At 40.2% G+C, this 13,547-nt stretch overlaps 2 protein-coding genes and 1 non-coding gene across 7 annotated transcripts in view; all 3 read left to right on the top strand.

Annotated features, from left to right (window-relative positions):
• The first annotated feature begins 702 nt into the window (after window positions 1-702).
• malt3 (MALT paracaspase 3) lies at window positions 703-8,216 on the top strand. Of its 2 annotated transcripts, none has more exons than XM_005928691.3 (15): window positions 703-827; window positions 1,038-1,099; window positions 1,223-1,350; window positions 1,450-1,588; window positions 1,673-1,848; window positions 1,988-2,084; window positions 2,576-2,611; window positions 2,733-2,936; window positions 3,484-3,661; window positions 3,780-3,854; window positions 4,019-4,146; window positions 5,430-5,579; window positions 6,580-6,734; window positions 7,346-7,462; window positions 7,551-8,216. In XM_005928691.3, the coding sequence occupies exons 2-15, from the start codon at window positions 1,063-1,065 to the stop codon at window positions 7,872-7,874; spliced, it is 1,944 nt and encodes a 647-aa protein (XP_005928753.1). In that variant the 5' UTR covers window positions 703-827; window positions 1,038-1,062; the 3' UTR covers window positions 7,875-8,216. The 2 variants fall into 2 exon arrangements, with proteins under 2 accessions (XP_005928753.1, XP_014191108.1); XM_014335622.2 differs by having other exon boundaries at window positions 712-827; window positions 1,020-1,099.
• A 2,120-nt stretch (window positions 8,217-10,336) lies between these two features.
• Window positions 10,337-10,408, top strand: trnah-gug. The gene has a single exon. It is a non-coding gene; the product is annotated as a tRNA-His (tRNA).
• Window positions 10,409-10,938: 530 nt separating this feature from the next.
• Window positions 10,939-13,547, top strand: part of LOC102299895 (FERM domain-containing protein 5) — a 61,969-nt gene continuing 59,360 nt past the window's right edge. For 2 of the 4 annotated variants that reach the window (XM_005928688.3, XM_014335620.2), the window contains exon 1: window positions 10,942-11,374. In XM_005928688.3, coding sequence (XP_005928750.1) covers window positions 11,273-11,374 — 102 coding nt within the window. In that variant the 5' untranslated portion in view covers window positions 10,942-11,272. Of the gene's footprint in view, window positions 11,375-13,547 lie in introns of all 4 variants that reach the window. The other 2 variants (XM_014335621.2, XM_005928689.3) reach the window with 2 other exon arrangements.

Here is a 13,547-nt window from a genome sequence, read left to right as displayed (position 1 = left end):
ATTAAGCCAGTATATGTATTAAAACCTAATGCCCCTTAAAAAAAAATAGAACATAGGCATTCAATCGTACACTTTATTGTGTACTTTACAAAAATAAAACCACATATTATAGATTAGTAAACAAATTGTTGGAATATGTTGTAATTAAATGCTTATAAACAGCCAATAAGCGTTCATGGTCGACCATAATATCTACTGAAACATATAAAAAGACATTTTAAACACTCCGTATTGCAGATTTGTGCTATGACGCAAGGTTTTTGAAGCTTGCTTGTCTTCAACGTGACATTTTTTATTCGCGTTGCACCACGAACAGACATCTAGTAAAGTTTGAGTTAGCCTAACTAACTAACTAACTAACTAACTAACTAACTAACTAACTAACTAGAACTGAAAAACACCGTTTTACTTTGCTGCTCTCCAGACTCTGACCTCAGACAGTGATTATGCATCAGCTGAAAAGGGCCAGATTGCTCATTACCGTAATGCCAGAAAAAGAAGTTTGGCTTTTAATTTAAATAATTTACATCGCTCTAACAGGCACAGAAATGCTCTCTTTTGTTTCTTAAGTGTAAGATATGCTTCAGTATTATAACTAAAAGGAGACTTGGGTTTGTTTTTAGCATGATATGGATTGGGCTTTACTGCTTTGTTGTAAGGGTGCTCCAGTATTACAGACATAACGGTAATGTGTGCGTGCGCCTTCTCGTTCCGGGAAAGGGAGGAAGAGTTCGGGCTATAAATTTGAAGTTATGAAGCCTGAGAACAGGAAAACATATTCTGGCCGAGGGGTGACAGCTTCTCAACTAGTCCGAGGTTGACGGCAGGTATGCAGTAAAACACGTAATAGTTACGGTCATATTAAACACCTAATTACTCAGTTAGGACGTTTTTAAATATATCCTGGAGTTTTTGTACGGTTAACAGCTGACCTGACTAGAAATGAGAGGTTAAATACATCGTTTTCCTTTTCATGCCATTCATTTGGAGTTTCTTTTCTGTACGTGGGGATATTATAGGCAGTGATTTTCTTACAGTTCGGCAGAAGAAGAAAATGCACAGATGACTGGATCCTTCCCCAAGCACACAATGATCAGTGGTATGTTTTAATCTCAGCACCAGCACTGTTTCACTTGTGTTATTTTTTCCAGCGAAACAGAACTAAGTTTGGTTTTATGAAACTGAAGTTGTCGCTTTTTTGTTTTGTTTTTTTCCTCACTAGAAATTGTGATAGTGCGTCATCCTGTCTCTGTGTGTGTACCTGTGAACCATAAGGTGACTCTGAGTGTCCGTGCTCAGGGCACGGGCATCCTCAACTACCAATGGTTTACAGATGGTGCAAAAAAAGAAGTATGTGAATTTAACTTTCAAGAAGTTAGTTTTCAAGCACTCTTGTTGGATTTAGTGTGAAAATGACCGTTTGTTGCTGTCAATGATTTCCTCCCTAAGGTACCTAATGGCACTCTAGCTGATCTGACCATCAGAGCTCAACAAACTCAGCTCTATGTGTGCCGAGTGAATGACCAGTACTATAAATGTGTGTTCAGCAACTGGGTGAAGGTCAAGGTGTTGGACATTGATAAATCAGGTAAATCATCATGCTGGTTGCATGTCATTTTTGTCGTATAGATGCAGTTTTCATTTCAACCCGTCTTTTTCTTTGAATCGTCAGGCTTGCCCATAGACTGGCAAGGTGAGCCTCACATTGCCACCAACCCCAAGCCGCAAAAGATTCAACCAGGTACAAAACTTGTTCTACAATGCGCTGCCTTTGGTGTCCCAGCTCCTTCCTACCAGTGGTACAGAAATGGACAGCCACTGCTGGACATGAAAAGCGGTACACTGCAGGTAAGGAGGAACGGCGGTGAAGATGGAGTGTTTTCTTACCTCTGATCCCACTGTGTAATTCATTAAATTCATTAAACAACGTAGTTAATATTTCACTTTTGGACAGAGACACAAACAATGTGATTTATTATATTTGCAGATTGAGTGCGCGACAGCTGAACACAGTGGAACATACCTGTGCTCGCTATCTAACACACTAGGAGAGAGGTGGACTGAGCCCGTCGATGTTGACATTGGTAAGCTGAAAGTGAAACTTAAAACAAAAATCAGTACAGTGATACCTGTCTTATCCCAGTTTCAGGACTGTATTCTTTCCCATTCCTTTACTTTCTCTATTACTAATAAAATGTGTCAAGGAGAAAAATAAATGCTTCACACTCCTTTCATTCCACTGGTTTAGCTCTAAGGCACTAAGTTGTTTCCATTATGCTGGAGGTACTTTCCCATTTCTACAGACTAAAAAGGAAGTTGTTCTCCAAATAGTGCTGGGCTCAAGCCTTATACACAAAACAGGAAAGTGATGTAAAGTGAAACTAGTTCTTGAAGCGATTCTCCTGTTTATAACTTACTTGGAATAAAAGTGACTTTCACAGAGAATACTATTGAATCTTTGAGTTCTATTGTTCTCTATATGCTCCCCAGACAGAAATGCTACTTTAGGTCAGTTTTTTGTTTAACATGAACTGATTTTGTGCTTCTTTTTTCTTTTTTTAATCACAATCTCTAGTGAAGAGTGATCAACCTCCTCCAGCAGTGCTCACAGGTAAAGTTTAATGGAAAGAAACATCTTGTCATTTGATGTGTGGAGAGGAAAACTGTCAGAGTGTTTGGGAATTTTCTTGTGTTGGAGTGATTTTTGAATCAGACATTGAACTTTCTTGCAGCCACTGATAAGGTCGCCTTACTTATTGGCAACTTGAATTACTCCAACCACCCGGCCTTGATGGCACCCGTCATGGATGTTCATGAGCTCGGCAACCTCTTGCGGCAGCTTGGCTTCAGAGTCGTCTCCTTGCTGGATCTGACCAGGGAGGAGATGCTTACTGCTATTGAGAAGTTCATTCATCTCCTTGACAAAGGCGTTTACGGTGAGCGTTATAATTTTTTTTTCCTGCCTATTTCTTTTGGAAAAAGCTTTTGTCATTAGCTGAATTTCAGTATTCAGCTGCTGTTCTTAGAAAATGCTGATGCTATTATTTAGAGGTTTATGTGGCACCTAAAGCACTGTAACTTCCTTCGTCATATTCCGTGGTTCTTATCTTGTCATCAATGTTAGATAACGGCTGTATGACTTCATACGTATGTGGGACGGTGTGGCTATTTCCACGTGCTTGTTAAATAACTCGTTCTTTTTATGTTTTACTGTTCCACTTGTAACAGTGTGTTAGTGTTATTAAAAAAAATATAAATAAAAAAGTGTTGGTGTCAATAGCGCAGTTTGGAGCTGTGAGGTGATATTATCTGCTTCTATTCTCTCTTTCTGTTGTTAATAATGAAACAAATGTGATTAGAAGTCAGGCATCTTTATGATGATGTGTTACCTCCTCAGATTGACTGTCATGTATTCCAGGACTGCAGAATTACTGCAGCACTTTTGTTATTGTCGTAGTAATCAGATGTGTATTCTCTCTACAGGCCTTTTCTACTATGCGGGCCATGGTTATGAGCATGCGGGAAGGAATTACTTGGTGTCCGTCGATGCTCCGCAACCGTACGGAACCGAAAACTGTGTCTGTGTGCAGAGGATCATGCTCAGCATGCAGGAAAGGCAGACTGCACTGAGTGTAATCCTGCTGGACACCTGTAGAAAATGGTAAGTGCAATGATTAATTTCTGCACTGAGCCGATATCTGGATATGTAAATTTCTTTGTAAAAGCTCAGTTAACATGACATAGATTTGTTATTTGTGTAACTTCATTTCACTCTGTAGGTACAACCAGGGTTCCTTATTATCTGCCATCAAGCCACTGGCACCCAGCGGGAACACAGTTTACGGTTATGCCACGTATGTAGTATTAATTGTTTTGTATTCAACTGCAAATGGGGGGGAAATCAATTAATTGATTTCATGTGCAGCTTGTTTTTGGTTTATAGCATAAAATTTTAGAAAGTCACTGTTGTAGAAAGTCATGCAAAATAAAAATAACCCCTCTCCTTTAATCATTACAGGTGCGAAGATGCTGAAGCATTCGAGGTCCAGGACGGGGGCAAGAGTACTGGGATCTTTACAAAGTACTTGAACAAGCACATCCTGCAAGCTGAGAAAGTCACGCATGTTTTAGAGAAGGTTTCAGAGGGTAAGAGTTAAATTGGAAAATTAAGAATGGGGTTTTTACTTTGTTTACATGATGATTCATTTCCAAAATGCCTAATATAAAGGGCTGCTATATCAATAGAAATGGCTTTGACTGAGTGAGACATTAATGTGGCTGACACCAAAATCATTTGTTTCATTTTTAAGAAAACCATACATATCAATTAAAAATGTACATTTCCTTCTTTTTGTTTCTGTTCAGTTTATTAGGGATATAAACACATAATTCAGTAGGCTGACAGTTAGAGATGAAGGGTAAACAGCACCGAGGGGAACAGGTTGCCCTTTGGTATACACCACGGACCACAGACAACTTTTGGAATCACTTGTATCTCATTTTAATGTTGTTTACTCGGGTCCTGTAAGTAAAGCGATGACTGTGCCGATGAAGGGAAGCTGTTCAGTGTGTTTGTCAGTTTGATGAGCCCCCGGTAGAAGAAATTTTCAAAACGCCATTAGCATGTGACCTCATTCTTTGGAAATTCACACTGTTGGATAGAGAAGAGCAAGAAACCTGAGAGCTGCAGAGTGCAAGACAGCTGCTCTGCAGTTTGGGCACTCCCTGCCACTGCTCTCATGGGCTCACTAACAAATTAGACTTACCAGAACAGGACATCCTGCTGACAGCCCTGTCTCTGTGTGTGAAAATATTTAAATGAATAAGTGTGGTGTTGGATATGAAAATTGTTCTTTTTTTTACTTATTTATTTATTTATTTATTTATTTTAAATTTGTGAGCCTCTTTAAGCCTCTCGTTTGGTTGTTTGTGTTATAGCAATAACCCTCTCATTAAAGGAGTGTACTTGCTTTATTCAGATGACAACTCCAAATTTGTGTCCTATTCTGTGAGCATAGTTTTAGTTCTCCCTGAATATCCCCCGTTTAGTCCTATTAATGACTTTTGTTTTGCATGCTTGACATCTTGTGAATAGGGGTTTTTCCCAAAACTCGTGTTATCAGTAACAGTGAATTTTAAAAATGCCTTTTTTTAAAAAAATATCCCAGAGTTCCTCAAATACAACCATGAGATTCTGATGAATCTCTCATATTTGTTTCTGGAACATTCCTCACTCACTGCTGTCCTAAGATGAACAGACCACTAGGACGATTGCAAGGTTGCCAAAGTTTTCAAGCAGTGCTGATTTTCTTAAAGTTGTTTAAACAGGACCGAGTTAAAGGAAGGGGCCAAAGAAACGCTAAAAACGTGTGTAGCTGCTGTATTTCATTGTATTTACCTCCATCTGAACCCCTCCTTTTCTCCACCAGATCTGGGCAGAGATCCTCTAATCACAGGCAAACAGGCGGTGGAGATCAAACACACACTGAAGGAACCACGATCCCTTGCAGATCCAGTTCGAACCACCGGCCACACAAAAGAGCTTCACCTGCGAGATGCCTGCTGGAGACAAGCAAATGGTGAGATGGGAGAACATTTTCCTTCTTTTTTTTTTTTTTTTTTTGTCTTTATCGATGTTACTGCTGGTGACAGAATATGTGCAAATATGCTTTATTTTCCTCTGAAGCAAAACAAATTAACATGCGGCCATGTCACAGTCTTTAATAAACTGCACAAGCCATGATAGGAAAAAAAAATACTCCTCTTTGTCACGGTCAGTGTTTTTCACGGTCAAACATATCTGTTCCTCTAGTTTTTCCACTTCTTTGTAAATTCCCTGACGTCCATTCCGATATTTCAGCAATCCTCCTCCAGGAATTTGCTGACATTTGAGAGCACTTATATCGAGGCCATGATTGTTAGTCTCATGCTGATGAATTCAAAAAAGCAGCTGGAAATGTACAAGAGGGAAGCGACTGTGCCGAACGGGCCAGTAACAATAGCGGCTGTGGGCTCCGTTGACCCGACGTGCTGTTAGTTACATCGGAGGTGTTTGCGGTCATGACGTAGATTTCTCTCGCTGAAACATAAATCCCCACAAAGAGAGTGAGTGTACTGTTTAACCTTTTTCTCACCTCCTACTCAACAATGTGTGACAAACTAAATCTGCACACTGTGGTTTAAGATTTTTTTCAGCATAATTCATGATTCCGTTTGATTAATGCAAAGAGGGAAATGGTTTATTTTACGCTGTGCATTTTCCCCTTTGATGGAAGGAAGTCTGTTTTGACAACTCAGACTTCCTCGTATTTTCTTTTTGCACATTTGCTCAAACTGAATCTTGATATTGTGGATTAATCTAAGAACTCTTCCTAGATGGAAGATAAAAGTCTGTGGCTTGAGATAAATGAGTTGCTGAAAGTCCTAATTTGGTCATGGGCTCTGCAAAATCCTCCTTAAGTAAATAGCATCATGATTAAAAAAAAAATGAAATGTCGAATAAGTTTTGGAACATGTTTTTATGCATGCTTTTTTCCCTTCTATTTAAAAAAACCAAAAACGTTTCACATCTGCTTTCAGAGCTACCACGGAAGAAGCGGCTGATGTTTCTTTGCAGAGTAGAAGTGGAAGTCAGCTTCTCAGCTTTGTACTCTAATGTTCTCGTAGCTTTTGCCACTGTAAAGACCACAGGCCCCCATACCCAGGACTGCGTGGTCACACTAAGCAGTATACCTGTAAGTATTTCTTATTTTCCACTTCACTGTCAGACTTTTTCACCAAATTCGGCTATCCGAACAAGCCTAAGTAGGCCCTGGAGTACAAAGGCAGGGGCATTGTTAATGGCAGTATGTCTAAATTGCAATACACTGAAATGTAACTGTTACATAACTGCTTTTGATTTTTGGCAAAGCCTATCAGTAAACTCAGGATTTGGATAAAATTCTCAGCTTGTCCCTACACGACAAATTCCACATGGCTCATAGCAAAATGCTCGTCAGTTTCCACTAGACAAAATGAATTTCTCAATGATGACCATTCACACCCACATTTCACATGTGTGAGGAAGTTCTGCCCATATATAGGCTTCCAGCATGCTGCAACCGCAGATGACTCAGGAAGCAGTAATGGTTATGAGCAGCACTGCTCTTGTGAAATAATTCCGTCAGTTTGGCTGACTTTGACTCTTGCGTAATCCTGACATCTAGTGGCTGATTTTTGAATGTGATACTGCACTTTTTTTAGCAACGATTCAGTGCCAAACCACTGTAAATACAGCTGTTTATTTATATTGATGAAGATGGTTTACATATATAATAATAACATTATTTGTGCTTTTAATCCTCAGACGATGGAAGACATATTTTCCAGGTCTGGCAGGTCAGAGGACATGGACTCACTACTACTTATGAATAATGTTAACCCAGACTGTACTCTGAGGCTCTGTGCTCTTCAGAAGCTCAAGGTATGTCTCCATATATCTATACTAATACCTTTCTCTAATAGTGTTTACTCCTTACAATAATTGTTTTTGTTTTTTTTGTTTTTTTTAGGAGTCGATGGTCATAAAGGTGGATCTACACTATACTCACAGAGACAGTAAACTGCGTCAGACAGAAAGCCAGCAGGTGGACATAGGAAAGCCTCTCGTGGCTTCCTGCAAACTGTACAGGAGGAATCATGGAGCAGCAGGCAGGACACGAGAAGGCGCTTTTGCTAAAAGCATGGGCAACATCGCTAGTAGCAATCCCCCGCTGCATCAGACTGGGTCATGCCGCCCTTTCACTAGAAAGGCGGTGTGTGCTGCTAAAATTCCTGTTACGTGGAGCAATGAACCTGAAGAGAATGATGAGAACGACTTCAGCTGTCCACATTAAAACTTTCTGGTACTACTTTTGTAAATACTGGTTGGAAATCTCTTGTTTTGTTTACAGTTGCTGTAAACATGTTTGTACTTGTCTATGAATGATGATGATAATGTATAAGTGAGTAAGTGATTGAGGTTTGTTTTTGTCTTACCAGCCTTCAGCTGTTAGATTAGTAGGCACAATAACACTGTAAGCTGATTTTCATCATAAATTATATGCTTAGAAAACATTAATTGTATATAACACTTTTGTTTTTTCCATCAGTGGCAAGCTGGCTGGCCTAAATTATTAAATGAAGACAATACTGTCAGTAATTTATCTAATGAAGAATACTACGTTGATCACTTTTTTTAAAAAACAAACAAACAAGCAATTTATTATATCAATATGTTTTGCTGTTGAACTTTAAAATCTACATTTTAATTGTTTTGGGGTTGTTGTTTTTTTTGTTTGTTTGTTTTTCTCAAGGAGCATTTTCACAGTGATGCTTAATTCAAGTTTGTAGAATAAATTAAAATATGTCAGTTTTAACTTCGCTAGTACTGGGTTGGGCCGTCTTTTGCCTTTGGATTGTCTAAATTCTTCATGGCATTAATTCAATAAGGTGCTGGAAACATTCAGTTAATATCTGTTGTCTGTCTTAAGTCTTAAACCTAACGTACATTATCAGATTGTCACTATATTTGAGTAAAATTTGCTTTTAGCTCAAAACGAAGAATTAAAATCTCAAGTAGCTGCTAAGTCTGGAAAAATCAAAGTAGATTTTTTTTCCTTTAGTGCATAGCCTATACCTAACAGATAAATTAATTTTGTCGTATACAGTCTAAAAAATGCTGTGGGTTGCATTATTCGATATATTACTGTGCAAAAGTCTCAAGCCACCCCTCAGTTCTTTATATTGTTTTCAGTAAAGTGGGATATGGGTGCTCTGATTTATTGGAACATGGAAATACAGCAAATAAGACGAAAACAGAGTTTGTTCAATTCTGTTGAGCTTGAAAGACAATATTTGCTATGATCACCTTTATTCATCGAAAAAAGTCTGAACTGTCTTAGGCAGCTTTCTTGTAATTTCTTTAGGTAGTCTTCAGGAATAGTTCTCCAGGCTTCTTGAAGAACATTCAAAGCTCTTCTTTCAATGTTGACTGCCTTTTGTTTTGTTCCAGGTATGCTTTTACTGTGTTGGCAATGCTTTTAAGATCACTGTCATTCTGAAAAACATCAGACATTTGCCAGAAGCTACTGCATGTTGAATCAAAATCCAACTGTAATCTTCTGCGTTTATGATTTCATCAACTTTGTTTTTTTTCTGATTTTTTTTTTTTTCATATTTCTTAAGAACATGAGTTTGAGATACTGCTCATCTGCCATGTTTTTGTTTTGCTTTTTAAGCTCACCACTTCTGCCTTTGTCCTCCACTTTTTCAGTTTCCTCTTTTTAAAATGTTATTTTAGTGCAGCTATAAGCCAAGTTTTCAGCTGTCAGGTTTTTGGGAATCACCTTGTTGGTGCAAAAAATATCTTATGGATCCTGTCAAACTGTTCTATCTTTGGCAATTTCTGCAGATTCTGGTAAAGAAATGGGAATAAATTATGTGTTTTTACAACAGGCTGCTATAAACAGCTTAAAAGTGCTTAAAGATGCAATTTAAGATTGCTGAGTCTGTCATTTGTAGACCCAACACTGGTTTGTGCCTTTGGCTAGTTGCGCATTTTCTTATGCTTGAATGGTTCACTTGTCAGTATTAAGTGGCAGAACAAGCAAATGGAACAATAGAACAAACAAAAAACCATGGTCTAAAAAAAAGCTGAAAATGGTGTGAAAATGAGTGTCCAAAAAACTTTGACTCGAGATTATTGCTCAAGATCTTCTTTTTTTTAAACTTACAAAAAGTCTGGCGAACTGGAAGCAAAATAGAAATAAGGGGTGACTCGTGAGTTGTATAGTACTGTACTTCTACAATAATGTGATTACATTTTACCATATAGCAGGTGGACATAATGCCCACAGGGGGGGGCAATTCTAGCTTTCCGACTTCCTGCATAAGAAACGGATATTGTAGTCTTGACCTTGCTAGTAAAAATAGCAACCGCACTATTAATTATTGTATATATGTGTGTGTTTATTGGTACATGCCTTTTTTAAAAATCTCAAGTAGTCTGTTAGTTATGAAAGGAAATGTAAAAAAAAACAAAAAACCCAAAAAACAATTACAATTGCAGCTCCAAATAGTCTAGATCTCCTCTAACCTCTGAGCAAGGCACTTTCACCAGACAATACAAATAGATTTGTGATCCAACAACAATTAGCATCAAGTGTTTGATTATGAACAACTCATGTCTTGGACATAAATGTGGATTAGTGGATTAGGCGACGGTTAAAATAAATCAACTTTCGACCTCGAAGCATCGTGATGACGTACTCTACTTAAAGACAAAAATAAGCGGGGTGCAGTCAGTCCCCGTTAGCTCGCCGTGATCGTATAGTGGTTAGTACTCTGCGTTGTGGCCGCAGCAACCCCGGTTCGAATCCGGGTCACGGCAGAGATGTACGTCATCCTCGGGACGCTTTGTTTTTATCGATTTAAATTGTTAATACATTCTTACGCCACTTTAACGTGATTTTGTTGTTGTTGTAATACAAGCTTTGCATTTCCGTTTTAGGCTGACGAAACATTTTCACTCAATTTTCTTGCCGCAATGACAACGAATGGCCTGCAGGTGGCAGCCCAACACATTTAATATCCACCACCTGGGAAGTTGTGTGACACCCGACGCCGCTGGTTTTAGGTCAGCCAGGCAGGAGCAGCTTGATTTCTCTCCAACGTTTCATCGTGAACCTGACGTCTACCTCCAAAGACCCATTAAATGATTCACGTTATAACACTGCTCCTCGCACAGCATGATTTGGGTGAATAATTTTAACTTCATACTGAGGGAGTCATAAAAAGAAGCTAACCTTTTAAAAGTTTTCTAATGCATAATTGCTGGTCATGGGAAAATTAGGCGTAAGAAAAGAAAATCAGTATATACTGAAACTTCACACTCCCGTTGGCTCTCTTTGACGTCAGTTTTCATTTGGACCCGCCCGCTTGCTCAAGTGGCAGCAGTGAATGGTGAGAGATAATCCTCAGCTCCACACAGACACACACACAGAGCAGCAGCAGCAGGGCTGAGCAGCCTCTGGATCTGGATGCGGGCATCCTTGGATTTTGCTCTCAGCACGGGCCCGCAGCACGGAAAACTTAACGGGACAACAATGGTGCTTGCCTCGGCGGCTGAATCCGTGGCTGCTGGTCGTTCAGGGGACCGGGAAATGCGGTCAATGTGACATTCACTTGCATGCTGGTGTTCGAGTTTATTGTTCTGGTCCTGTAGACGCAGAGCGGCGAAACCTGGGAGAGAAAGATGTTGAGCCGATTTATGAGTGGCAGCGTCAGGAATCTTGAGCGGGAATACAACTGCACGGTCAGGCTGCTGGACGACACGGAATATACGTGCACCATTCAGGTTAGTCACCTGTTTATTCACTCCGCAGCGCGCTGCGATTGTGTCTGACCTGGCAGACAGAAAAGCAAGTGTTTTATCAGGGGGGGTGGCAGCAAGTGCCTGAATGCCCCGCTGCTGCTCCTGCTGGTGTCAACCAAGATAAATTAGACCTAAAATAGAAACGTGTAGTTATTTATTTTGCCATCCCGAATAGGCTTGTGCAAACCTTTTTTCTCCCCCTTTCATGACCTACTATTACCTCAACCATGAGAGAATTCGGTCGTGGGATTAGAGACGTCAGGGAGCCTTGTAGTACAGACATAACTCAAGCTCAGATTGAGTGGTTGCCAGAAGCTCACTATCCTCTTAAAGTAATGAATCAAAGCAGTTCCCTTCTCTCTGTATTATTATTATTATTATTATTATTATTATTATATCCTCTCCAAGCTTGAGAAGGGAGGCTGTTGGTAACGCTGTCCATGCAGTTTCCAGCAATGCACATAGGGTATCCCATGAAACATGCCCCCTCAGTTGCACAATGTGCCACTACACTGATAAAACCAAAGATGTGCCATGTGTTGTTGATGCAGGGTTGGATGTGATGATTAAATGGCTGCAGCTTCCCGGTGTTCACGAACGGCACATGTCCTCTTTTAAGAGGGATTTTCCAGAACCCAAAACAAACGATTGATATTGTCAGCACAGGCATATTTCTTTAAAAACTTAAAACAAGCCCAGGCCCTGATCATAATAAGCGTCTTTCCCTCCCTTTGGTCTCTCTCTACTCCCAGTGTTGCTTTGATGATGGTGCAGTTTTATGTTCATGCTGATTTTAGTAGTAGGTGAGAGGGCCTGTCACTTCAATTACAAGACAGCGGCTGCTCTGTTTGTGGATGCTGTGGAGTTGTGGTGAAGTGATGTAAGGAAACCCTGGGAGAATTCTCCTGATTAGTCAGCGACATGTAGATAAACACACAGCAAAACCATCTTGCAGCATACCGAGGAATTGTTTAACCTGTAATGGGAACAACGAAACCCTAATAAGACGCGTGATTGTTGTCACTTTGGTGTCTGCTGTCACCAGCGGGCTACAGAGCCACGACTCCTCTTTCCCCCAGTGAGCAAGCGTGAAATGCAAACCGCAGCTACTATAGGATCGTGACTGTGTGCCCAGGTTGTAAACAGATCTGCATTTCTGCTCGGAGAGCTGAGCAAGACATGGAGCGGGGCCAGATGGACTGTGAAGCCAGCAGGTGTGCTGTTTGCAGCAGAGTCGTGTGGTCTAGGGGGCTGACGTCACCAGGGTGGAAAAGAGAAGAGTGGAGTGCAAGAGGAGAATGCTGTAGCTCTGCTGTGATTGTCTGGCATCCTGGTTATCTTTCTGCCTAACCTGGCCCGGGGAGGGAGGAGTAAAATCCACCTGACTAGCCACATCGGTTTCATGGCCCACCAGGAAAACAAAAACAGGGGATGCAAACTAGCTCAGGTCATATACTCGTTGAGCCTCTCTTTTACCTGATTTTTTTTTCAATGCACTTTCAAACTTTTCAAAGGCTCCATATTCATATTTTTACCCTTCTTCCATTCCCTGGCATCCAATCAGGTGACATTAATTCAGTGGAGTGTAACCACCCCCATGGTGTCTGCATAATAAAACCACCTTCAGCAGAAATTAGAAGCACAAAGTACGCATGCACCAGAGCAAAGCAGGGCACCAAGGGCTTTCAGAAGAAGGGCAGGAAATGTGTCCGTCTTTTTAAAGTGGTGGCAGCTGTAATGCACGAACATAAGTTTTGCTTTAATGAATTATGGATCTTTCCACTATGTTTGGGAAGGGAAAGTGAGCACATCTCATTAGACCGCCCTGTAAGATGAGTTCTTGTCTCCATGCAGGTTGATGGAAGTGCCTGAAATCCTCTTTGCCCTCAGGCTTTTTCTGCTCTGTGATTTTGATGTTGCAATGCAATGTTGCCACACAGAGTCAGCCTGAGAATTAGCTGTCTCTCATTTTTGTCATTTCCTGAGAATAAAAGATGAATCACATTTTTAAAAAAAAGCTATATTATTTTTCAAGGACAGTGGGTGTGCCCACTGTAAAAAGAGAATATATTGTCATTTTTTTTACCTTCTACTGAAGCAAAACTCCAGCATTATTATCAGCTTACAGTCGTGTAGCTGATATTGCTTTCACACC

Source organism: Haplochromis burtoni, unplaced genomic scaffold, assembly GCF_018398535.1.
Source record: "Haplochromis burtoni strain Fernald_Lab_line unplaced genomic scaffold, NCSU_Asbu1 Contig_114, whole genome shotgun sequence".
Lineage (NCBI taxonomy): Eukaryota > Metazoa > Chordata > Actinopteri > Cichliformes > Cichlidae > Haplochromis > Haplochromis burtoni.
This window is presented reverse-complemented; position numbering and strand designations above follow the sequence as displayed.

Bases quoted from the DNA above. Each gene is read 5' to 3' on its own strand.
- malt3 (XM_005928691.3), top strand. From the start codon at position 1,063: ATGACTGGATCCTTCCCCAAGCACACAATGATCAGTG. The intron at 1,589-1,672 runs GTAAATCATCAT...TTGAATCGTCAG, and splicing joins GTTGGACATTGATAAATCAG to GCTTGCCCATAGACTGGCAA. The intron at 7,463-7,550 runs GTATGTCTCCAT...TGTTTTTTTTAG, and splicing joins GTGCTCTTCAGAAGCTCAAG to GAGTCGATGGTCATAAAGGT.